The 23,981-nt window shown below is 42.8% G+C and overlaps 1 protein-coding gene across 1 annotated transcript; it reads left to right on the top strand.

Moving 5' to 3' along the window:
• The first annotated feature begins 5,860 nt into the window (after nucleotides 1-5,860).
• CPLX4 (complexin 4) lies at nucleotides 5,861-20,583 on the top strand. Its single transcript, XM_018570505.1, has 3 exons — nucleotides 5,861-6,027; nucleotides 15,237-15,324; nucleotides 20,356-20,583. Exons 1-3 carry the CDS (start codon nucleotides 5,861-5,863, stop codon nucleotides 20,581-20,583), a joined length of 483 nt encoding a protein of 160 aa, XP_018426007.1.
• Nucleotides 20,584-23,981: the final 3,398 nt, after the last annotated feature.

Genomic DNA, 23,981 nt, shown 5'->3' with positions numbered 1-23,981 from the left:
GCGATGTGTCATTGCCCGCCCCCCCCTCACCAGTTGACGAGGGAGCATGGAGACAGCTAAATCGGCGCCCGGCTTCCTTAATGGTACTTCCGGTATCAGTATTCGGTATCGGCGAGTACTGGAAAAAAAATATCGGTACTCGATACTGAAAAACCGGTGTCTGTGTATCCCTAACTTTAGCCATTACTTAAGATTCAGACACAAATATGGCCGAATACTTATTGTATTCTATAAACCCTCCTAATATCCTCTTTTGCTGAAACAGGAAGAGAAACCAATATGTGTAATAATATGTAAATGTATAGTAAGCAGTAATAATCTAGCATGCTCATCTCAGATGTAGCATTAGCAGCAGAGTGTTGTACCTTGTTAGCCATCACAAAAAGTAGAAGTTTGGATTTAGGGCTCATTCACACGGCCGTGAAAAAAAAAAAAGGCAATGTCAAAGGGTTTTTGTTTACGGATCGGGACGCCGGTCTATTGTTTCCAATGGGGACATACACATGGGGCCATAAACATAGTTACATAGTATTTGAGGTTGAATAAAGACCTAAGTCCATCAAGTCCAACCTATTGCATGCTGTGTGCGTATGTATAGGTCCATGTACCATCTCGTTCTTAAGAGTACCTGTACCCCTGTATATTATGGTCTCATGAAATCGTCCAAAGCTTCTTGAATGATTCCACACTCTTAGCTGAAATCACTGCTTGTGGCAGAGTTCCAGACCCTAACCGCTCTAACTGAGAAGAAACCCCTTCGCCCCTTGTGCTGGAATTGTTTTTCCACCAATTTTAGGTGGTGGCCTCTAGTTTTTGTAATGGAGTTAATCATAAAGAGTTTGTTGCTAATGTTGCTGTCACCATTGTACATGAAAAGCAGATCCCTCCTTAATCTCCTAATCAACGTGACATGTTCAAATTTAGTAGCCTTGTCTCATAGCTCTGGTCCTCCATTCCCCTAATTAGTTTGGTTGCCCTCCGCTGGACTCTTTCCAGCTCAAAGGCATCTTTTCTTAGTACTGGTGACCAAAACTGGACCGCGTACTCCAGATGAGGCCGAACCAATGATCTGTAAAGTGGCAAAATTATAGACTTGTCCCTGCAATACATCCCCTTCTTAATACAAGACAGGACTCTACGATTCAGTTTGTGGTCTACAACCCCCAAATCTTTTTCTATTTCTGACTTCCCTAGCGGCATACCCATAATTGTATAACCCATTTGCTTATTTTTAATCCCAAAGTGCATTGCTTTGCATTTATCGACATTAAACCTCATCTGCCATGTATTTGCTCACTCCCCTTTTTTATCCAGGTCCTCCTGTAATGTTATACTGTCTAAACATTACAGGAGGACCTGGATAAAACATTACATTACTGTCTAAACATGCGCTGCATTCAGATCTGTAACACAGGTCAGAGGCCAGTGTGCTTTGAAAGCTTGCGCTACCAACTATATGGCCAATGTAAATCTAAAAAACTTATTTGAAATATGGACCAATGGCTTATGAGAAAATGAGGTTGTTTTTTTTTGTTATCCGTGAATAAAATATTACGGTACAAACGAATATTGGCCTGTTGAATGAGTTCTGCCTTTGATCGTGGTATTTGTGGGCACTGTCACACCATCTCTGGCAGTGTATATTTTATATAATGTTAAAAGAAAATTTAAATCTGACCTCCAGCCTTCTCTTTTAGTTTTTCACAGTTGTACCGGCTCCTCTGCTGGACTGAAATTGCTTACTCAAATTCCACTGCACGCTGTGAGCGTCACATAATGTGCATTAGAAGCTGCAGCAACTGGGGCAGACCTAGTGCATTACTGTAAACAAAACCAGGGTAATGGATAGACATAAGAAATTCATTCCGTAGCTTCTAAGAGTTTGCAGGTCGAGCAACGAGGCTCCCTCCCTCCCTCCCTGACAAACATCAGATGACCTTCGGGAATACAGATGAATTTAAATCGCGTTGTTTACCCTTATCTTCAGAAAAAAATCACTTCTACTGTCGTGGTAAACAACCGGCTTCCCTATTTATAATGGTCTGGCTCTCTAGCAACTTCAGCGCCAAATTATAGCTAATTTGCCTACAAACGTCAGGTGGTCATAATAATCTGGCCACTCAGTGTATGTCCCAATGATATAACAGATATGATGATATGATATAACATATATAACAGATATGTCACACATCAGCTCTATAGTTTGGGATGAATGTATTTCAATCATTCCAATATGTCTCCTTTAAAGTTGAACTCTGGGCACATAAACTCATTTAATCATAGCCACTGTTTTTTCTGCCTCCTCTTGTTAGGTTTTTTTTTTTTTGTACAAGCAAAGATAATATGTTTGATATGATCAATGAAAAGCTCGGATTATACACTATCCGCCACTTTCTGGGACTGGAAACTAATTTAATTAGAAAGCAACTAATGCAAATGAAGGAATTAAACCCCCCCCCCAAAGCTCCTCCTCCTCTGACGGCTAAAAATAGAGCGGAGTTTCTCGAAATCCGTTATTAAGCTGATTGCTCTGGTGCTGCAGCACATGCCGTGTCCCTGATAGACTCTGTGCTGAGTCTGCAGCAAGTTATTTCACTGGTTTGCTTTCTTTTTCTTTTTAATTTTGACCAAACATGAAGAAGCCCATGTGGTCACATTATACAGAAAAGGACATGAAAGCAGTCCTAAAATATACTTTATGGGCTTCATTGTTTTATTGATTTTTACAGACATTATTTACAGAAGATTACCCCTCTTCTGTTGTTTTGATGACGTCTTCAAATTTTGGGGTTTTTCCCTCGCTTTCAGTCCTTGTGATGTGCTCCCCAGTACAAATAGAGAGTGTTGCAACACTGGCAGTATTAAAAAGAAAAAAGCAACAACCTGACATGTTCTAACCTCGGCTGGTACCACTCTATCCCAAACTAAGAAGGAAGTTCTGGTCTTACATACACTTTAAAATTCAATAATTCCTTCAAAAATTCATAGTGGTAAAGTAACAATGCAAACATTAAGTAAGGTAGTATTCATCAAAATACGTTTATTTTTAGATCCGAATAAATCTGCTTGCCATGTTCAATGACCACCATCAAACACCCGCAAGCAGAGGTGCTCCTCATGGCTACACACCAACACACACACATATGGAAATATAGAGCTCCTTTAAAGGATAAGTTCACCTTTTGCCAAAATCAAAGAAATGCATAAATAATATATAAAAAAATATGCATTTCTTTAATATTTGCATTCAAGCCTGGAGCATTGCAATTACAGCTGCAAAGCTCAGACTTCTGAACATTCTTACCCAGGCAGAGCTCGTACTGAGGTACAGACTTTCAGTTAGGAGAAATGGGGAAGGACGGCTGGACTTCAAACTGCATTAAATCACCTCATACAGCGTCCAGTCCTCTTGCTGTAGGTAGAGGTAGAGCGGCCCATATTCCCAAATCTACCTAGAGTGAGGACAGCTGGACGCCGTATGAGGTGATTTAATGCAGTTTGAAGTCCAGCCGTCCTTCCCCATTTCTCCTGACTGAAACTGCGTACGAGCTCTGCCGAGGAGAGAATGTGCAGAACTCTGAGCTTTGCAGCTTTGATCGAGTGATCACAATTGCAATGCTTTCCAGGCTTGAATGCAAATATTAAAGAAATGCATATTTTTGTATATATTTCTAATTATGCATTTCTTTAATTTTTGCACAAGGTGAACTTATCCTTTAAGACTTTTCAACCCACTTCTTGGCTTCCATACCATTAGAGATGTGAGTGTCATCTCATACTTTCACCTGCTGATGGTTCCTTGTCTGGAGCCTTCTTCTGTACACCTCTCCAACAGTGCATGGGGGCAGTTAACGGATTACTAAAACTGGATTGTGTAAAAGCCTTGAGTTTAATGCCTATAAAGCCTACCACTTGTGAATGCACAACATATTTCACCTAATACCCTAAAACCCTAGGTCAGGGTTTAGGGTCAAGGTTTACACGTCGGGCATCTCGCCGCGAGGTGAATGTAATTTATTGGTGTGATTGTACTGTATTGCTATGTAGTGTTTATGCCCTGCGTCACACTACAGGGTAAAATGTGCACTTAATGTCTATTTTGTATATTTTATTCTATAAATAAAGTATATTTTTCAATCAAAACAAAAAACATGTTTCACGCTATACAGACTTCATCAGGAGTTTATTTGTAGGATCAGCTATTAAGTGATATCCCCAAGCAATTATCAGCTCAGGTGCCACTCATGTAATAGGAAAATATTACTGATAGAAACATGAAACCTGCCTTTGCTGACCTATTTCTGAGCATGTTAGATGTTTGACTCAAAACAAACAAGCAGATTAGAATGAAGACCCAAAGGTCTGAAAAGAAAGGGAGCATTGACAGCTGGAAGTATGGCTGGTTTGTACACGTAGATGCAAGATATCCTCTTGTTTCCCCCTTCAATTTTGATTAATAATGCTACACAACAGATTATCATTGACTGTGTGGTCTGGTTGTTGGTGTGAAACTGTAGGGAGTATTTAGTATTGTGTAAGGGGTGGGATCTCTGACCCTGAAGCTGCCCAGCCACCCCACCTGCTCTTCCTGTTTCAAGTTGGTCATGGCTTTATTGGTGGAGTTTATCTTGCCAGCATTTAAATGGTTCTGGCTTATTAGCCCTCTGATTTTTCGTTAGTCAGATGATGTTCTAATAACTGGGTGCTCACATTCTACCTGTGACTTGCACGTTCTTATTAAACTCATTGGGGGGAATTTATCAAAGAAATTGCGACAGTTTTAGCCTCTTAGATCATTTTTTTTCATGTGCAAATCTGTCTTTTAACATGGTCCCTGTTTTCACCTGAGCTTGCACTACTTTTCCAACTGCACATGTTTTCCACCTGTTTTGACCAAAGCTTGCACCTGTTTTCATCTGCACTTGTTCTGGGGTTGTCTGAAACTGGAGCATCACCTAAGAAAACAATCACAACTTAAGAAGTCCCCATGACCACTTCTTCAAGAAGCGACAGTTAAGCTTTTTGCCTGAAGTTACAAGTCTTCTTTCCTGGAGTCTATCAAACCTCATTTAACAACAACATTACACTAGCATCATAAATCTGGTGCAAATATATTGCGTGCAAGTTCAAACACTTACAATTGCTATGATAAATTCCCCCATTGTGTTGGCTTACTTCATATTTGTATAAAATTCTGTGAACACAAATAAAGCCATATCCTTAGAGCCTTACCCTTCCAAACAGAGATTGCATTGTGTATCATTTGGCCTGGGCCAACCTTCTTCACAAAATAATTTTCATGGTTGCCCTAAGCCTATGGGTCTCAGCAGTCAGGTCACCCAAGTCAAAACTCCTGGTCTTCATACATGTTACAGGTATCCGATGTGGGTAGAATCGAAGAAATTAGATCCACATGAGAGCCAGACATCTACCCTTTTTAAAAAGGTCAGCAATGGAAGGCTGAATATACCTCTCACGGCTTTTATTTAATTGCCACCTAAAATCTCTTCCCTGTGGAAAACATACGAACCCATACTTTGTTTGTATCATATAAATACACTCTCGTTGCATCACATGCAGACTGATAGGAAATTAGCTTAAGGTTTTATTATGGAAAGTAGGCAGCTGCATCTAATGATTTTTGAAGTAATCTGAACCATCTGCCTCCGTGGACGAAACAGTTCACCCGCTAATCCAGATTATGGCTGACAAACCATTTTTGGCATATAGTTCCCAGTAACAGTGTGCCCTTGACGAGCTCAAACTGCTGCAGACCTTTTTCTCCTGCCTGACTTCCCAGCCTGGGTCCTGCTCCCAGCTGATTCCCTCTGCTACTTTGTATGTTTGGATAGACAGCAACATGGCCTTCCTGCTGAAGGGAATGGTAAGCAGTCAACTGAAGAGTTTTGGACTGGGGGACACTAGTGAAGAGAAGAAGGAAGGGAGTGAAGCTTCTGACCCGGCAGCAGCAGCAGGAATGACCCGTGAAGAGTATGAGGAGTACCAGAGGCAGCTGCTAGAGGAGAAGTGAGTATTTTATATTTTCTTGTCCGTACCACTTCAACTGGGCCTCAGCCAAAGGGCACATTCACGGTACCCTTGTGGCGAGACCTGATAGATGTTCCCTAACTTCTAAGGAAAGTCCTTGTTCTTCAATATTTGTCTCTGGAAATGTCCATGATTTGCAACACTGACCCCCGTACCACAAAATTCCCTTGGTGTTTTTTTTTACGTGACAAAGCTTTGTTGTCTACTAATGCCTCTTCTGATTTTTGAACCTAGTTGCATATTAAAAAAGAACATTTTACATTGATACAACAAAAGGAATGTTTAATTTAGTTAACATGTACTAACTGGATTCATGCATGACCCCCAAAGTGAAGGCTCGTGATCTGTGACAGTGATCTCCATGATGTGCCTCAACATGCTAGCTAACCAGCAAAATGTATTTGGAAATAATTATAAGGTATTAGCAGATATGCTATGGCCTTATAAAGCACGTTGGCAGTCTAAATAACGGGGAGTACTTTGATGGCCATTAATAAATTAATTTACTGGCTGAGTAGATTAAAACTGCACACGTCCAGCCAGCTTGTGTTTTTATACCTTGCCTGAACAGGAAAGATGAGTAATGAAAGCTTGTTATTTTCAGCCAACAAAAGAAAGTATTTCAGCTCACAATTCTTTGCTAGAGATGTTTGAGAAAAGTGTTCTTGAAGTATAAAGTAACACAATGGCATTTATGGTAACACAATGTTCAGAAAAGCAAAAAGGGTAATTGTTTATTTTTACCATGAAGGGTACAAATGTTTACAGTTTGCTCAGCCGTTCAGATTAACCTGTTCTGTTTGTACACACTTTGTATTACACCGTAAAGTGTACCTGTATCGAAAATTACATTATTGAATTGTCTTTTCTTTAAGAAGCAACAAAATCCAGGACAAAGCTGAGTCTTGAAAGCCTACAATGCAATTACTAAGTTTAAACTAGGAAGACGGTACTGTGTCCTTCCTCCTGAAGCTTCTCAAGCCTCCTTATTGGTCCATCAGCATGAAAAGTGGAAGGGGGCAGGCCACCAGTACCAATTTCCTAACTGAACTGTGGAAATGCCTGTTTCAATCAGCTAGATTACTTAGGCCGGTTTAAATACAGGTTCAATTAGGATGTATACAAATCTAGAGCTTTAAACAGATACTAATTGGAACACCACCATGGAAAACATTGCATGCAGTGCATTTTATGTGAACATTGGTGCTGGAACATACCTTCATCTTAACAACAGAATCAATGCAAAGCGTGGCTGAAAACTTTGCATTCAACAAGTTTTGTTTTGTCCAGTGGTATTCCAGGACTGCCTTTAGCAGTCTTAGGCATTCCAGAGATTAATAAAAACCAGATACAGTTATATCTCAGATACAGTCAGACAGACATTGTACCAGCAGCTTCCATTTTTGAAGTTTTACCTTCACTTCCATTTTACATTAGTTGTGTAGGGTGTGTTAATATGACAGAACCAGAGTTAGTCCAGTGAACTCGGCAATCAGCACTGAGAAACAGACCAGCTCAGACACGCCTCCTTTTTGCTGTAATACAAATTTGTGTGAGGACACAGGGGTGTGGCTATTACTCAGCAATGCAAGCACAGGGCACTGGAGGGAGTGGGCAGGAAGCACTCACAAATGGGGATACAGGGCTTTAAAGAGGCATTAAAGGTTTGTGACTTTAATTGGGCATTAAAGTAAACCTGTCGCAAAGTTGCACAATCTAAACTGAGCATATGATGTAAAAAAATGCATATGCAGTGGGCACCTTATTTCAAAATAATCAGTAGATTCACAAATATAGGCAGCTGATACTATAGAATTTACTTATAGGGGAATACTTTTTTTTAATATTAGTTTTCTTTATTTATGAATCTTTAAAAGAGAATTACGGGGTAAGTGTTTTTCCCCATAGTTCTCTTTAGGGTCACTAACCTCTTCCTGTGACCCAAAGCTCAGTATATAGCGAGCTATTCGCCGCGATATACTGAGCGCGACACAGACGGGATGGATCCCGACAATACTGTCGAGATCCACCCAGCTGTGTGAGTGACAGCTGGCTCTGCCTATATAGAGGCAGAGCCAGCTGTGCCCGCCCCCTCCCCCATCCGTTCCGCCAGTCAGCGCTAGAGTATCGGAGAGTAGAGGGTGGTAACTGACAGTCACCGCTCACTGCAGGAAGCTGATCGGGAAGTGAGCGGATCGGCAGCATGTTTCTGCTCACTTCCCGATCAATAGATCCGACCTGTCTAACTGTGAGGATGAGTGGAAATCTCTCACCTCATAGTTCTCCTTTAAGTTTGTTATCCCATGTTTAAAAATGTGCATGCACTAAAGCTGCAAGTCTGCACCGCACTACAGATTCAGGTGGCCATAGACACTAGAAGGCTGGAGGGGCAAGAGAAATTTAAATGGGTCAATAAGCTCATGCAGCATTTTAATTGCGAGCTACCCAGGTTTTTTTGAACATGCGCGGACACAAAAAAATGCGCATTTTACCGGCTGCATTTGGTCTGGCAGCTGGAACCAACAGGTAGGAGAACCTATTTCAATATTCAGCGGCTCCTTCGGGGGTGAGCGCTACAGTATCATTAACAATTACTGGCGCCACAAGCGTGTCACACATTTCTGACGCATTACGTGAAAGCGTGAATGGGGACTTAAAGGGGAAATAAACCAACTGATTTACAGTAACTGTCTTCAATAAATGGTATTACATTTATAGATACAAATGTTATTTTCTGCAGTGTTTTTCTCTTTACATTCTGCCTGCTAGCTCATATATCCTGTATGTTACATTCAAGACATGACTTGCCTGTGATAACCGTCACAGTTGCCAGGGTGTTTATGCCATCTCTCAACTGACCCCTTAGGCCCTCAAATGGCTGTTATCAGCCTGGGGTCCAGTGTGGGCTGCTGTGCTGTGCTGGAGCTCCATCCATATGTGCATTGCTTGTACAGCTCCCTTGCACAACCTGTAGAGGTGTAGTCTCAACTAGACATGTGCGATACGTTTCGTTCCGAATCGAAATTCGGAGATTCGGATGCATCCGATTTCCGAATTACAGCTAAAACTAATGCAAACGAATCCGAATATCCGATTTCGTTAGCGGTAGTCCGGTTGAAATTTCGCTTTTAGACAAATTTTCGTGTTTTTTAGCGGTAGTCAGGTCGCAATTTCGTTTATGTTTCGTTCGTTGCAGCAAAATGACATTAGGAAAAAAAATAATCTAATTTTTTTTAGTTTGCAGAAGATGAAATGGGGGGGGGAGACGTGGGGTCCCCCCTAACAGTCCTACCAGACCCTTGATTCGAGCACTGGCAGGGCAGGAAAGAGGGGGGCGATCGAGCGCCCCCCCTCCCTGCGCCTCACCAGGCCACGTGCCCTCGGCATTGGGAGGGTGTCCCCATGCCGATGGGTACAAGGGCAAGCTGCGGGCAAGGGAGCTTATTTGCATCGGGGTACCCGTTTAAATAAGGGGGCACCCAGATGCCGCTTCACCTTGTGAATGAGTAAGCGGTACTTTCACTAAAGGGTTAAATCAAATAGTAAAAAGTCACACCACCTCAAGCTGACACTCCGCACCAGGCAGCACATTTTGTATGGCTCCTTAACGTGAGAACTGACAGTGCTGTGCTAGACGCTGAGGAGCCTCTTACTTAGAAAAGTGGAAGGCATGCGGTTACCCACTAAATACAGGGTTGGGACCCACTTTTGGGTCATGACCCACCAGTTGAGAGCCAAGGCTCTAGAAGCTCCATCCTTACAGGATAAGGGGGTCTAGTTCTTTTTAAAAGCCCATCGCACCCTTAAAAACGCCAAAAAACAAGTTATTTTGCCTTGTCCACTTACTTCAATGCATTTCACTGACATCTCCCTATTTTGTGCAAGTGAGCACTTCCAATTTAACTCATGCCTAAACATCACATTGCCTCTGGTGAGGTTCTTTCAAAGGACTTTCCTTTGACCAGATATAGGCCGGTACTTGGTGAAATAAAAATCGATTGAAAAGGACACGCTGGTGGTGTTTTTATCATTCCTTAGATATCCAAGAAACTTCTTCATGAATGCTCTTTGACAACAATAGCATCACAATGACAATTTTTTTCATGACCTTGTTGAATATAACAATGCTCTCTGAGCATCTCTGATGTTCAAGGCTGCCCATCAATCACTGGCTGTTTAAAGGAGAACTATGAGGGAAGTGCTTTTCACTCATCCTCATAGTTCTAGCCGACCTGTGACAAGGTGAGCGAACACATACAGGCGTTCACTCACCTCTCGATCCTGTCGCAGCTCTCTGCCTTGACAGGGGAGGCTGGATTCCCCCCTCCCCGATCCGCCAGCGCTGACTGGCGGATCGAACGGGGCGGGTACAACTGGCTCTGCCTCTAGAAAGGCAGAGTCAGCTTTCACTCACGCAGCTGGGCGGATCCAGACATAATTGTCGGGGTCCGCTTCAGCTGCGACGTCTCAGTATACCGCGAGCAGTAGCTCGCGGTGTACTGTGGCGTCTCAGTATATATGCTTAGGGTGACGGGAGGATGCTAGTTTGTGTCCTTCAGTTACCCTAAGGAAAACATATTCATTGAGCCGTTCATTGTGATGAGCTACTGTTGCCTTGATGTGTTATCACATACTAGCACCGTCTGTAGTGTAATTTCAGCCGCTTTAAGTAAATCTTTACTGGAGGAGTGCTTTTATTCGTTGTTAGTTGACAATGCCAAACCAGACATTGTTCAGATGTTGAGTTGTAGTGCAGACGAGAGGCTTTGTAAGAAGTGCATATTCACAGTGCTGAGTGAAATTGTGTCAGTGCATCGAGGGAGTACATCCTATGGACATCTTCAATAAGTAAGTTTACAAACTTCTAGATGAATATAGTTTTGGGGAGTGGGATAGAACTTAAGGAATCCAATATTCCTTGGAGGATAAGGGGGTTTAGTTCTGTTTTAAAACCAACGGCACCCTTAAAAACCACCAAAACCTTGTTATTTTGCCTTGTCAATTGACTTCAAAGCATTTGACCAAAATGGCAGAATTTCACTGAAATGTCCCTATTTTGGCGAAGTGAACACTTTTTCAATTCAACTCATCCCCACACATCACTAGTAAGGTTAGATGCTAACTCCAAGTGCCATCATAAGCACAGAAGGAATCACATTCCCTCCTATGAGGTTGTTTCAAAGGACTTTTCTTTCACTAGATATAGGGCGGTACTTGGGGAAATAAAAATCATTTAAAAAAGACCCGCTGGTGGTGCTCGTCATTCCTTAGATATTCCTTAGAGGGAAGAAACTTCTTCATGAATGCTCTTCAACAACAGTAGCACCACAATGACAATTTTTCATGACCTTGTTGAATGTAAAAATGCTCCCTGAGCCATGTTCAAGGCTGCCCATCAATCAATGGCTGTTTAAGGTAGGCCATTCATTGTGATGAGATACAGTTGACTTGGTGTGTTATCACATGCTAGCACCGTCTGAAGTGTGCTTTCAGCCACTTTAATTAAATCTTTGCTGGAGGAGTGCTTTTCTTCCATGTTAATTAACAATGCCAAACCAGACTACTTGAGTACATCTATAGTATAGAAGAGGAGAGATCTATGATCAGCAAAAGATGCTACTTTTCAAGGCAACCTCCAATTTGATCAAAGCCCATCTACAGCAGGGCTGTTAAATTATTTATACCGGAGATAGGGGGGGTTCAGCATTAGGCACCCAGAGGAGAATAAGTACCCACACCCACAGGAATTAAACAAAGGAACAGGAAAGGCTCAGGACTTGAACATTATGACTGTGGCTTTAGGCAAATTAAAATGGCATAAGACAGTTTTGTTTTTTCTTTAACTGAAGTGATCAGTTAAAGGTGTCACTGGACACTGGCCAAAGCATCCCAGCTCTTGGCTACCAGTGGACGCTGGCCAGAGCATCCTAGGTTGCTACGAGCTGGGCGGGATGTGTATGACCCTTACACATCTCCCCGCCTGGCTCTTTGACACCTGGGACTCTCTGGCCTGAAAGGGGGCAGCAGGCATACTGCAAACATTGTGCAGCAAAATGCGGCCATGCCGCTCTGTGTGCCATCCCCCCACGTGAGCCAAAGGGATGCTTCCTGAGACAACAGCCTCAGGCTGCCAAAGTTTAGGGATGGTCTGCCAAGTGTCGGCTTTCCAGAAGACTGTGGAGGATGAGAACTCGTGACTGGAGCGGTGTTTGTTGGAGTGAGCACTGGGCAGAGTGCTTACTGCTTTACAGATAAAAGCAGTTTTCATAGTTTTTCATGGCAGGGTTGCTTTAAGTTTAGGAGTTACGTTTAGTGGTTAAAGAATAGCTAACCCCAAGAACAAAATGTAACATATTGCAACCATAGCAGTCCATGGGGCCTGGGGTAGGAGAGGGCCCGCTTGGAGCTACAGGAACCAGAAGAGAAAATCTCTCTATTTTGTCCTTTGCACTGCTAATATTTATTTTCATGGACCCAGCCACACCCTCACTCTCCACCTCTAGTGCCCATTCACACTATGTCCAGATCAGATCTGGTAGATTATATTTTTCTTCCCAAAAATGCATCCTAATGTTGTGCATGCTGCATGCGCTATTTTTTCAGATCGCACTGCACTGGAATGGAGGGCATTCCTCTACCTCGCATTCTGGTGCAGGCGATTGCACTTCAGGTGGGAGCCATGTCTGCGGTGCCATTGACATGAAAGGCACCGACATGCCCCTCCTGTCCCAGAACGTGGCCCAGCTTCATGTATGCAATCCAGTGCATTCCAGGCGCGAACTGCATCGGGACACACTGGATATGGTGTGACTGGGCCCTGACTCACCAGAGCCAGCAGCGGGCACTTGCTGGCAAAGAAACGAATGATCAATGTATGGATATTCAGCCTCTGCTATGAGCTGCAACAATGTATTAAATTCTATATAAAACAGTTGCTTAAAAGTAAAGTGACAACTTGAAATACATAATGAAACATTTAAAAATAATAAAACATTCCTAAATAATAGAAAGTCATATACTCTATTAAATAGTCTCGAACATACTGTATATTGAAGGAGGTTGCTACCAGAGGTAACTACGCACTGTGACACTACTGAAACCAGGGTGCCATCCATAAATTCCAATGACAACAATGTCGTAAATAAAAAAATTTCCTGAGTCCCAAAATATGACTTAGAAATCTTTTATTAGTGTGCCCAGAAAAAGGAGAGGCTTAATTTCTAAGTCTATTCGACTCGAGAAGAAAACCTTGCATTGCTGTCATGGGACCTCGGGAAGAGAGCCGCCATATCGTATCAACATAATATAAAATATTATTATTATTATTCATTTAATAATAATATTGCAGCTACTACTTTTTTTTTCTTTGCTAACTAATACATCATGGCGTTCAACATTTGCTTGCTGTGGTGGTGGAAGAGGTGGATGGACTTCGCATTTACACCAATTAGGGGCCGTTCTTATGCCCCTTAACAGACCAGTGAATGTAGAAAAATGACTGGTGAGGACAGAGTAGTTAGCTGGAAAATGAAGGTTATAAAAACATTCCCTGCACTACTGTCCCTAGTAGTGTGCTGACTATGCTGACAGCTCTCCGGCTGTCCTTGATGTAGGCATTCTTTATGTGAACACCATTGTCAGCAGGTGCCATAGAGAAAGGCCATGGGGAAGAGGTGTAGGGTGCTATTGTGTACTATGACCGGTAGCTACATCCATGATTGCAGATCCCAGACCTTCAGAAAAAGGTCGTTTTCATTTTTTAGGATAAGAATATTTATATCCATGTCACTTCCTTTGAGATGAACTGAAAGAACAAACAATCTGATAACTACTAATCTCCTAACATAATGGAGATGAACAAAGGCAAGCATATTTGTCAGGTCACAACAATGGCTCCCTCCATAGATGCAATGGAGAAGTCAGCATGGCCACCCAGGGACAGGAAGTTTGTTGTTTGCAGGATGACCAGCTGGAAAAAAGGAAACTAACACAGACTCATCTAATGAATTGTAAGCTGCATTATATATTACAATTTAGTTTTTAGAATTAGATACACTTTAATGTTACGTATTGTGTGTTAGGGGTTAGGCTAAGAGTTAGGTTTAATTGTAGTGATATCCTTAGCGGTTCCTTTAATTAAAACACACAGGGTTTGTTTGAAGCTAAGGGTATAGTGTTAAAGTGGGTTGAGAAGAAACTCATTTTTCAGTGTGATTTCCTTTTTTTTTTTGGTTTTAATTTGTAAATGTCACTGGTGGCTGGTGTTTGTGTCAAAAATAATGGCCAAAAATATAATATTTAATATGATATTATCAGTCAATCGGTCCTAAGAAATAGGCGAGTGCCGTTCAGAAGGGACAGGCAATGGCCTCTGTCACCCTCGGCCAATCCAAAGGGAGCCTGGTTCATAACTCGGGGCAACGGAGATGGGCACCTTGAGGCGTCCAATGTGACAACATTAAGTCCGCATACCCATCGCACTCAGATCCGCTGCTCCATCAGATAAGAGGTGCATCAGGTGTCAACAGGTGGCTTCCGTCAAAGTATACAAGTGAAAAGATAGACACCGGCACGCCAAGGCAAATCCATTACATCTGTTTATTCACATACTTGTTGCATATTCAAACACTGAATACAACGTTTCAGGGTCTCACAGGAAATTCTTCATCAGGCAAACACGTGAATAAACAGACGTACTGGATTTGCCTTGGAGTGCCGGTGTCTTTCTTTTCAATTTGACAACATGACTGATCCCAGGAAGCCGGTGGGAGCCTCAGAGAGAGTTCTCTTTTTTTTTGTAAAGGGCAGGAGCTCCAGGAATGGGTTCACCGAGAGAGAGGGGCTCGAGACTTGGCAAGCATCATGGTTCCGGCAGCATCCAATCAGCTCTTGCCGGTCCTTGAAAATCTGGGGGAGAGTGCGTAAATCTTGCGGCGGGCCATACCCATATAAGCGGCAGGTCTCCAAGGTGCATAGCCTCTGGTATGTTAGAACAATGAAGGTAAGGGAAGTTGGCAAGTTGCATCCATAACTTTGGGATAAGGATTGGCTCTGGGGGCTGGGTCAAGTCAGGATGGGGCATGAAGTGGGGCTAGGAGCACACCGCCCCCCACCATCTTCAAACCGGTAATTTTTTAAAGGAAAGGTGTCATTTCCCTTTAAGTTAATTTCTTTCTTTTGATTGGCAGGATGGAAAGAGATGCCGCATTCAACCAGAAGAAAGCGGAAAGAGCCACACTGCGTGTACACTTGCGAGAGAAGTACAGACTGCCGCAGGTAAGCAATATAAACCGGCGCTGTGAAGTGTGCTTCTGATTTGTATGGCCATTCTGGATTACAAGCTTGCTATGGGCTCCGGCTGTTTAGTGAACACATTAAATCCCATCTGAAGTCTCCATTAGAATGGTATAAAGCCAAACTTCAGCTTTCCAGCTGTTCTGGAACTACAAGTCCCATAAGGCATTGCAAGAGTTTGACAGCCACAGGCATGACTTCCAGAGGTGGATGCCTTATGGGATTTGTAGTTTCGCCACAGTTGGAGGGCCAACATTTGGCTACCCCTAGTCTAATTGAAAATGCTTTAGAAAGAAATCAGCGGGCTCCCTGTGCATTCAGCTGCCCATTCAGCTGCTCCCTGTGGTGGTCCAATACACCCCCTCCCCCTTCTGGTTCAGAGCTAGAGCTATGTAATCAGCAATGCTCAAGCTCCCTGCTGATTGAACATCTCTAGCATTGATTTGACAGGGCTCTGTAGCGGTCAGACACGCCCCCGCCAAATCAGAGGTGCTAATGTGCAGCATTAGCACCTCTAAAATAAACAGCAAGGGCTTGGCAAAGTTAATGTGTGGCTGCACCTGAATTTGTGTATGCAATTTTGAATTAGATTACAGCTGGACCTTAAAGTAATATTAAACTTAAAGAATGAATCCATACCAAACAAATACAGTATACATTTCCCAGCAAAGGGTTTCTTTATATTTTTGCCCAAGCACTTACAGTCATTATGTTTCCAAACAGCTCCAACTCTCTCAGCTTGGCTTCCCTGAACTTCCTGTTCCTGTCCTTCAATCTGGAGGGGAGGGACCCCACGCGGTTTTGTTTTTACATTTTCACATTTAACAACATAATAAACTCCATCCAAATAGATTCCAGTTGATCCGTACCGAAAACAAAAAAATCGGATCCATGGGAAGCAGATCCCAATGTTGCCCTAAGCCATTTTTAGCTTACCGGTACTACCTTTATGATGGTCAGTGCTGAGCTTGGCAATCGGTGTAGGAAACTAGACTTGTATCTCCTTTCCTCAATGAGGACTCCATTGTGTAGCACTTGTATGTAAAGAATACATCTAGGAATATTTGCTATCAGACTCCAATGTGGCCATAAGCCATTTTTTAACTTACTACTTCTAGCTGGCAGGAAATTTGGCATAGATAAAACCTGCTACATGCATTTAAACTCCGTGCCAAAAAGCAGCCAACATATATACTTCTAGAATATTGAAACGCTGCTAAGAACCCCCAGCATATACAGGGCCGCATTTACTCCCCCTGCCGCCCCAAGGCCAGGTTCCAAAATACTGCGGATCAGTGGTCTGTGAAGGTGCATTGGGTTACCATTCACATCGCATGGCTCTGTAGCACAAGAAATGTTGACCAGTTTATTTATTTACACTGCTTCATTACAAGTACCTCTTCCACGGCACCATTTATATCTACTTGCCATGAGTGCGCCTGGGAAGGTTTTACTCTTATTTTATTTATTTGCAGTGCCTCTCTCTCTTCTCTTTCTCTCTCCTCTCACTCTCCCCCATAAATCAGGGGGCCAATGATGGAAATGTTAAACTTGCTTTGGTCCAGGAGTTTACAGTTTTAGGTTGAATTGGTTAATTAGTAGAGTGCAAAGGAGGAGTATTTTAACGGTATGTTGTTTTATAGCACAGAGAACTCGCACTGGTATTTGTGAAACAAATTGTTGTCCATTATGGTCTTGACCTTAACCCTAATCTTTAACCTTAAGCTGACCTTAAGCCTACCTTCACCCAAAACTTAAAACCTAATCTAAGTGCTAAAAATAAACCTTAACATGCAGCCTCCACCCTCCAGCTTAACCATTACCTAATCCAGCAAATTAACCTTTGACCTTAAAGCCTTACTCCAGCCAAATCTGTCTCTGGGAGTGGGTGTGTGGATCACAAAGCCTCTAACCCTTCCACACCCAACTGCCAAACTTCCGCCCTCTGGCTGTGCAACTCGGGGGCATCCCAAGGACGGGTGTCACCCAGGATCGGGGACTGGGTGACAACCCGCCATGACGTCATCGCGCATGCGTGGCTATCCAATTGACGCCCACCGGCCGCCAACTTGGTAATGGACGCCGGAAGAGAGAGGTGGGGATGTTCACTCAGTGGGGTGAGGTATGCTGCCGGGTCCCCTCCTCTCTCCTGACATTGTCGGGCTCTCTGTCCGTGACCGAGTGCCCGACTTTTTTAGAGGGGTGACACCAAAATCACTGTCAGTGGCTGCATCCCCCACAACCCCCTTGTGACCCCACTGGTGCAACTACAAACTTCTTAAGACATTGCAACATTCTGACAGCGGCAGGCATGACTTTCAGAGGCAGATGCATGAAGGAATTTGTAGTTTCACCACAGTTGGAGGGACGAAGTTTTGGTTCCCTTGCTTTAAACCAACCTCACAGTCACCTATACTATTTACTAAGAAGGCAGGCTTGTAACTCAACCTTTCACTTCCTCCTCCCCTAAAAAATACCCACACAAAATTATCATTGTCTGTATTTTTCGGAAGCTCACCACTCATGCTAAGAGTTCTCATTTCTAGTGAGTCCTTCACTAACTCTTTAACACCTAACCCCCTAAACCCTACCTTAAAGTGACACTAAGCTCAGGATTTAAATCCTAAAAATGCATTAAAATTAACTATTATCAAAAATGTATCTTATTTGTGTATCACTCGGCTGTAGATCCTCCAATCATCTCTGAATTGGTGCTGACACTGTCCTTCCTTCTGGAGGGGGGCTACTTTGGTTCCCCATGGTCCCTGAGTTTGTTGTAAAGTAGCCACCACTCCAAGCTCGCTCCAGTGATGGACTACAATCTCACGTTTATTTAGCTAACTTGTATTAAGATTGACGTTCTCTGCTCTGCTCCCCACTCTCCATCCTGAAGAGAGGATCTCTAGCCGGCGGGGGGAGCACGGAAAAGTAGGCTGCATACAAGTGATCTCGGTGACATCGCCAAGATCACTTGTAAATGAACGAGCGGATTTCCCACTCTTAATTTAGCCCTACCTGCCCAAAGCAGGGCTAAATGTAGAAAACAACTACCGACCCGACACCCGGAACTTCATGTCCCGGGCATCGGGAGATAGAAAAACCACACCCCTGACACCCTCTGCTCCCTGCCAGCTCGGTTGGCCCTGTGGGAAATTCAGCCCTGTGTGTACAGTGGCCATGCACTTCAGAAATTTCTAGGCATGTTCACATCAAAAGGAATCTTATCAGGACCATGTTTCATCTGAAGTCATGAGGACCCCAGAAGGCACATTTACCTGCCAGCCATAAAGTTTCATTGAAATGCATTAAAGGCTTCTTCAAAGGCTATGCTAGTTAGTTACCTGTGGCAGCCAACAGTGTTCTTTGTCCTTGAGAGACCCCAGTTCAGTACTGGCATCATTTGAGCCATGATATTATGACAGTATTATGTCATGAACGGCTCAATCTTTGTCAATGTTTATCAGTACCATCAGGAAGGTTGTGGTGACCCCTAGTTGCACTGAAGCAGTACCATTGGAACAGAGCTTGCTGAAGTTACAGCTGAAAAAGGGGTCAATGCATCCGTCACCCACTGGATCAGCAGCTGGTACTCCGTGCCAAACTTGCCAGCAGAGACCGCAGTCCTTTTTGGACATCACATCCAGAGCCTGTAGGGATGAGTGTGCAAGATGCAGGCCTTCCTTAACGTGATATACAGTCAAAAGGTTTTAAAGCTATTTCAAATTCTGATAAAAATCTGATGATGGTTCTTGATTTTTACAAGTTTTAGCTTCCTGCAAAAGTCCCCTGAGCACTGGCCCTGATATCCTGTTTTAGGGTGTCTCCTTTCCCTTGCAAGGCCATATGGAGCCAACCCGTGTGTGCTAGTAAGCTGTGCGTGCCTCCACAAACACACAGTCACAGCAAGGCAAGCCACTACCCTGTTCCTCTCTTCCTTTCTCCCTTCTCACGGTTAGTAGATGAATTGATGCTGAAGAATGTGTTGTCCCTTGTGTTCTTGCATTGGACAGGAATTTCAGGAAAGCCAAACCAAGCTGAGGAGTTGGAGCCAGCTGTTGGGGAAAAATGATGACTGTTAATGCTTGGGCAAAAAATTAAAGATCTCTAGGAAAACATTTTATTAACCCTTGCATTGGGGCTACTCCTGCATTGCAAGGGTTTAATGCTTATTTGTGTGTAGGGATACAAATAACAAAGATATACTCACCCGAAGGTCTGACTCAGCTAGCTGTCAGAGCGCTTCCTACAGCCTTTATCCTCCTCTGGAGCACATTGGAATGTCCCTGAGCGTTCTTACGTCTATCCACAGTGTATAGGCACTGATTTATGGGCCCGTGGACCGCTGCAGAGGAGGGAAGGAGACACAAAAAGGACCGGTCTAAGAAGAAGGCAGCTAGAATTTTTTTTAACCTAGATACAAACGAGCAGTCTACCCTGTCAGTGTGGGGGTAGTCCCACTGCAAGGGTTAATAAAACAATGTCCTTTAAAAAAAAATTATTTGGTAGGCAATTTTGATCTGGATTCATTACCCAAAAATGTTTGAGAGTTTAATAATACTTCAAATGAATTGAAGGCCATAGACATGTTCATAAAGCAATGGTGGCACTCGGCATTCAGACCAACATCTATTGTGTTGAAATTGACACCCATTGACCAACAGGGATCAGGCTTACCACCTTTTCTGTTTCCATTTTCAGTCCTCAGTACTTTTTCTAACTTTTATTTCTTAACATATGTCACAGTATACTCAAATAGTAATAGTAGAACAGCACAAGTAGAATAGAACAGCATGTGAAAACAACTCTTGGGAGGAACTATTTTGCTATTGAGAAATTAAAGTATGAAAATAGCCACATCTGCCTAGGTAACTTTTCTGGAGTGAAGAAGGTGATAGATTGGGACTGGTTGAGGGAGACTTCCATGAAATTACAGTAACCCCACCGCTGATGCTACTATTCTTTCTTGCTGCCCCAAACAATCCTATATAAATGATCTTTTATTTTTTTCCACAGAGTGAAAAGGATGACAACCAAATACAGATGGCTGGAGATGACGTGGAGCTACCAGAGGATCTGCAGAAGATGATGGCTGAAGATCAAGTCGAAGAAGAAGAGAAGAGCTCCTTCATGGGCCACATCCAAAGCATCCAGAATATGGACATGGACACCTTTAAAGAAAAAGCCACAGCCACATTCACTGAGATTAAACAATCGGCGGAAGAAAAGTGTCTGTTGATGTAGTCTTAGCTCAGTCTGGAATCAAATATGTTCTGATAGTTTTGGTTCTATGAGAACCAGTATGGAGAAGTTTGTAATCACCAATATGACCATTTTCTGGTCTGGGCTAAGTGACTTTGACTTTACATTAAATTCATAGCATGATGATAAAGAATCTATGCTGTTGGAACTCATGGGAAAGAAACTCTTAAAATTTCATTTCAGGTTAAGGTGATATAAAATCTTGTATATTATAACATTATTGGAAGAAGGGAACATGCATTATCTTCATTAATATAGTACTATTTATATTTTTATTATAGTATTTAATGGATGGGAACTGAACAGGGGCTGCCAGGGTCCCCATTCAAGTACTCTCATCTGAGCTATTTTCAGGTATGTAGGGTTAGCCAGAGACTGACATAAGTCTCTCCAAGAACAATGGCCAGGAGGGCAGTAGTCCCAGCAAGGTGGAAAATCTGTGTGAGGGGTCCTGTTTATGCCCCAGCATCTTATACAGTCAGAGGTGGGACCCTGGTCAGTTTGTTGCCACTATAAATGGAATTAAATTTAAATAAAAAAGAGGATCTTATTGGCCAGAGGTGATGGAATTACCTGAAGGGGTGATATCTGCCCACTACTGACTGCTAAGTAACTCTGGAAAATAATACTTAACCCTGTAAAGAGTCACTGCAATTTGTCCATCTTTACTGAGTCATTTGATGCTGAGTGCCTGTTATTAAAGGGAATCTGCCGCAGATGGAAGCTCCAATTCTATTACTTCTGTGCTGCATATTAATTATAGGACAGGAAAGTTAGAACCTGTCTGCTTCACTGTATGTCAGGTGATGGATTCCTTTAAAATGAAGCCTACAGCAGCAGATGTTTCAAGTTAAAGCGGACCTTTACACTAAATAATCTAATTCTACCAATGCATCTCTTTATGTATGATGATAATAATAACGCAGACATGTCAGGTGTTAAATGCTGTGATTGTGAAATACTTACACTTGCAGAGAATTCACTTCCGGCTTTGCAAGAGCAAAATGACTTCAGTTTTCCAACGCAATGCGCACTGGTATTGCCTTGTCATCAGCAGAGCATTGCTGGGAAATCTCATCTGTAATCTCAGGAGATCTCAGGGAAAGGCATTTTCCTCCCCTGAGATAATGTGCATGGTCACATGTCCTAGTCACATTTCTAGTCACATGTCTAGTCACATGTGCCAGAAATCCAGGAAGTAAAAGGAGAGCTAGTAATCATGGCCACTGTCAGAAGACTGGGGAAGAAAAGAGGAATAAGGTATGCAAAGAGCACAAAGCCGGCAATCATAGAAGTATGTGTTTGTAGATCGTCTTAACTAAACATTTCTAAAGGTGTGTTTGTTGTTATTTTAAAGATTTGGGTAACGGTCCGCTTTAATTAAAAGCCTGCTTTGTTTCTGCATTTCCCAGAGGTGCATCTCTTGCTTTGTGGGGGATAAAGGCTAATAAAACGTTAAGCACTTCTCTAAATAAAAGGAACATTGCAATCAAGTTGTCTGATCTATAAGTATATTGTTAAAGGGGAACATCACTGATATCTGATTTTGTGTGGATACTGGCAAGTTAAATCACAGACTGGCTTCCTATATTTCTCAAGGATGTCAGTGATAAGATATTCACAGCAGAATTTCAACTTCCACCCGACATCTTCAAATTCTCATTGTGGTGTCACTTTTCCCTGGTGAAGCTGCAGTAATCTTAAATTCAAAGAGTGACGCCCTCCTCATCTGAGTGAAACCAGAAATACAAACTACTGTAGGGAGATCTCTTCCATGGGGTCTCAGCAGAGGCATAGCAGGATCTGGCGTTCCGCAAATGCATCTCCCCACCCGCTCTGGTTGCTGGGAACTGGGCAGGGAGATGTGTATGGCCCTTTACACCCCCCACCCCGCCTAGCTCTTAGCAACCTGGGATGCTCTGGTTGGTATCCCACCCAACTCCTGGTAACCAGTGGTTGCTAGGAGGTGGGCGTGACGCCAGCCAGAGCATCCCTGGTTTCCAAGAGCCAGGCGGGTAGATGTGTATGGGAGAGGTGGGCAGAGAAAAAAAAGACAGTTTGTCTCGGCAAACTTTCACTGACCCGAAGTGGCACCCCCCCTTCAAGTGGCACCCAGGGAATGTGCCATATGTACCAATACCCTAGATATGCCACTGGGTTGGCTAAAAGTTGGTTCAAGACAATCACTGACCTCAGTAGCTGCTTGCATTGTGAAGTGATTGATTCTCAAAGATCAGAACAAACACTCTAAAGTCAGTTTCAGTCAGTTTCTAACTGTTGATAAACACCTGCTGGTTGTTTACATTTGAGGGCTGTCAGGCTGCCAAGATTTTGGGGTAAAAGAAACTAATAGGGAAAGAGCTAAGATTTCAGTGCCTCTGTTGTGAACTCCGAAGATTTCTCCACAGTGTCCATAGCTATGGAGATGAATGAGTGTCAAGAAGATATAAATAAATTGGAGTCCATATTCTGGGAACATGTCCACTTTAACTCAGAAGGTTCAATAAATGAAGCCAAGTTTTTTTTTGCTATGAACTGTTGTCAGCAGTGCAAAATGGTGAACAGAAAATATACCCATCACAAAAATATTTTATTTTTCGGTTAGGAGACTTACTGTAAAATCCTGTACAGGCAAAAGGACCCAAAGTTTTTATATATACATACAGGTGAAACTCTAATAATTAGAATATCGTGCAAAAGTTCATTTATTTCACTAATGCAACTTAAAAGGTGAAACTAATATATGAGAGAGACTCATTACATGTTTTTTTGAGGTTGTGGATTTGGGGTTTTCATGAGCTGTAAGCCATAATCATCACAATTATGACAAATCACGGCTTGAATTATCTTGCTTTGCATGTAATGAGTCTATCTCATATCTTAGTTTCACCTTTTAAGTTGCATTAGTGAAATAAATGAACTTTTGCACGATATTCTAATTATTCGAGTTTCACCTGTACTAATCACTTAGGCCCCATTCACATGTAGCGACTTACCTTTGCAGCGGCTGGGATAGCACGACTTTCGGGGCGACGATCCAGCGACGGTAGCACTACCTTCTCCGTCGGGCTCCATAGAAAAAAGCAAAATCGCGCAAAATCCGCCGAAAAAAGGGTCCTGTAGAAGCGACCGCGGCGAGCGACACGGAGCTAAGACAGCTCCGTTGAATATCATTGGCCGGCGACTTCTCGCGATAACGCGCGGCAAAAATGCGCGATATCACGGCGGAAATCGTGTGATATATCGCTATGTGTGAATGGGGCCTAAATTGATTAGCTCACAAACCAGGTTTACAATGGCAAATTTGTCAAAAATTAGAACATTAGAAAGGAGCGATTCAATCTGCCGGCCCCTATATCCCTACGGTGTCCTGTAGATAG

The sequence above is a fragment of the Nanorana parkeri genome, unplaced genomic scaffold, assembly GCF_000935625.1.
Source record: "Nanorana parkeri isolate BGI_ZX_2015 unplaced genomic scaffold, ASM93562v1 scaffold38, whole genome shotgun sequence".
Taxonomy (NCBI): Eukaryota; Metazoa; Chordata; class Amphibia; order Anura; family Dicroglossidae; genus Nanorana; species Nanorana parkeri.
This window is presented reverse-complemented; position numbering and strand designations above follow the sequence as displayed.

Excerpts from the sequence above, each read along its gene's own strand:
- CPLX4 (XM_018570505.1), top strand. The coding sequence starts at position 5,861 with ATGGCCTTCCTGCTGAAGGGAATGGTAAGCAGTCAACTGAAGAGTTTT. Across the intron at positions 6,028-15,236 it reads AGGCAGCTGCTAGAGGAGAA|GATGGAAAGAGATGCCGCAT; the intron begins GTGAGTATTTTA and ends TTTGATTGGCAG. Across the intron at positions 15,325-20,355 it reads AGAAGTACAGACTGCCGCAG|AGTGAAAAGGATGACAACCA; the intron begins GTAAGCAATATA and ends TTTTTTCCACAG.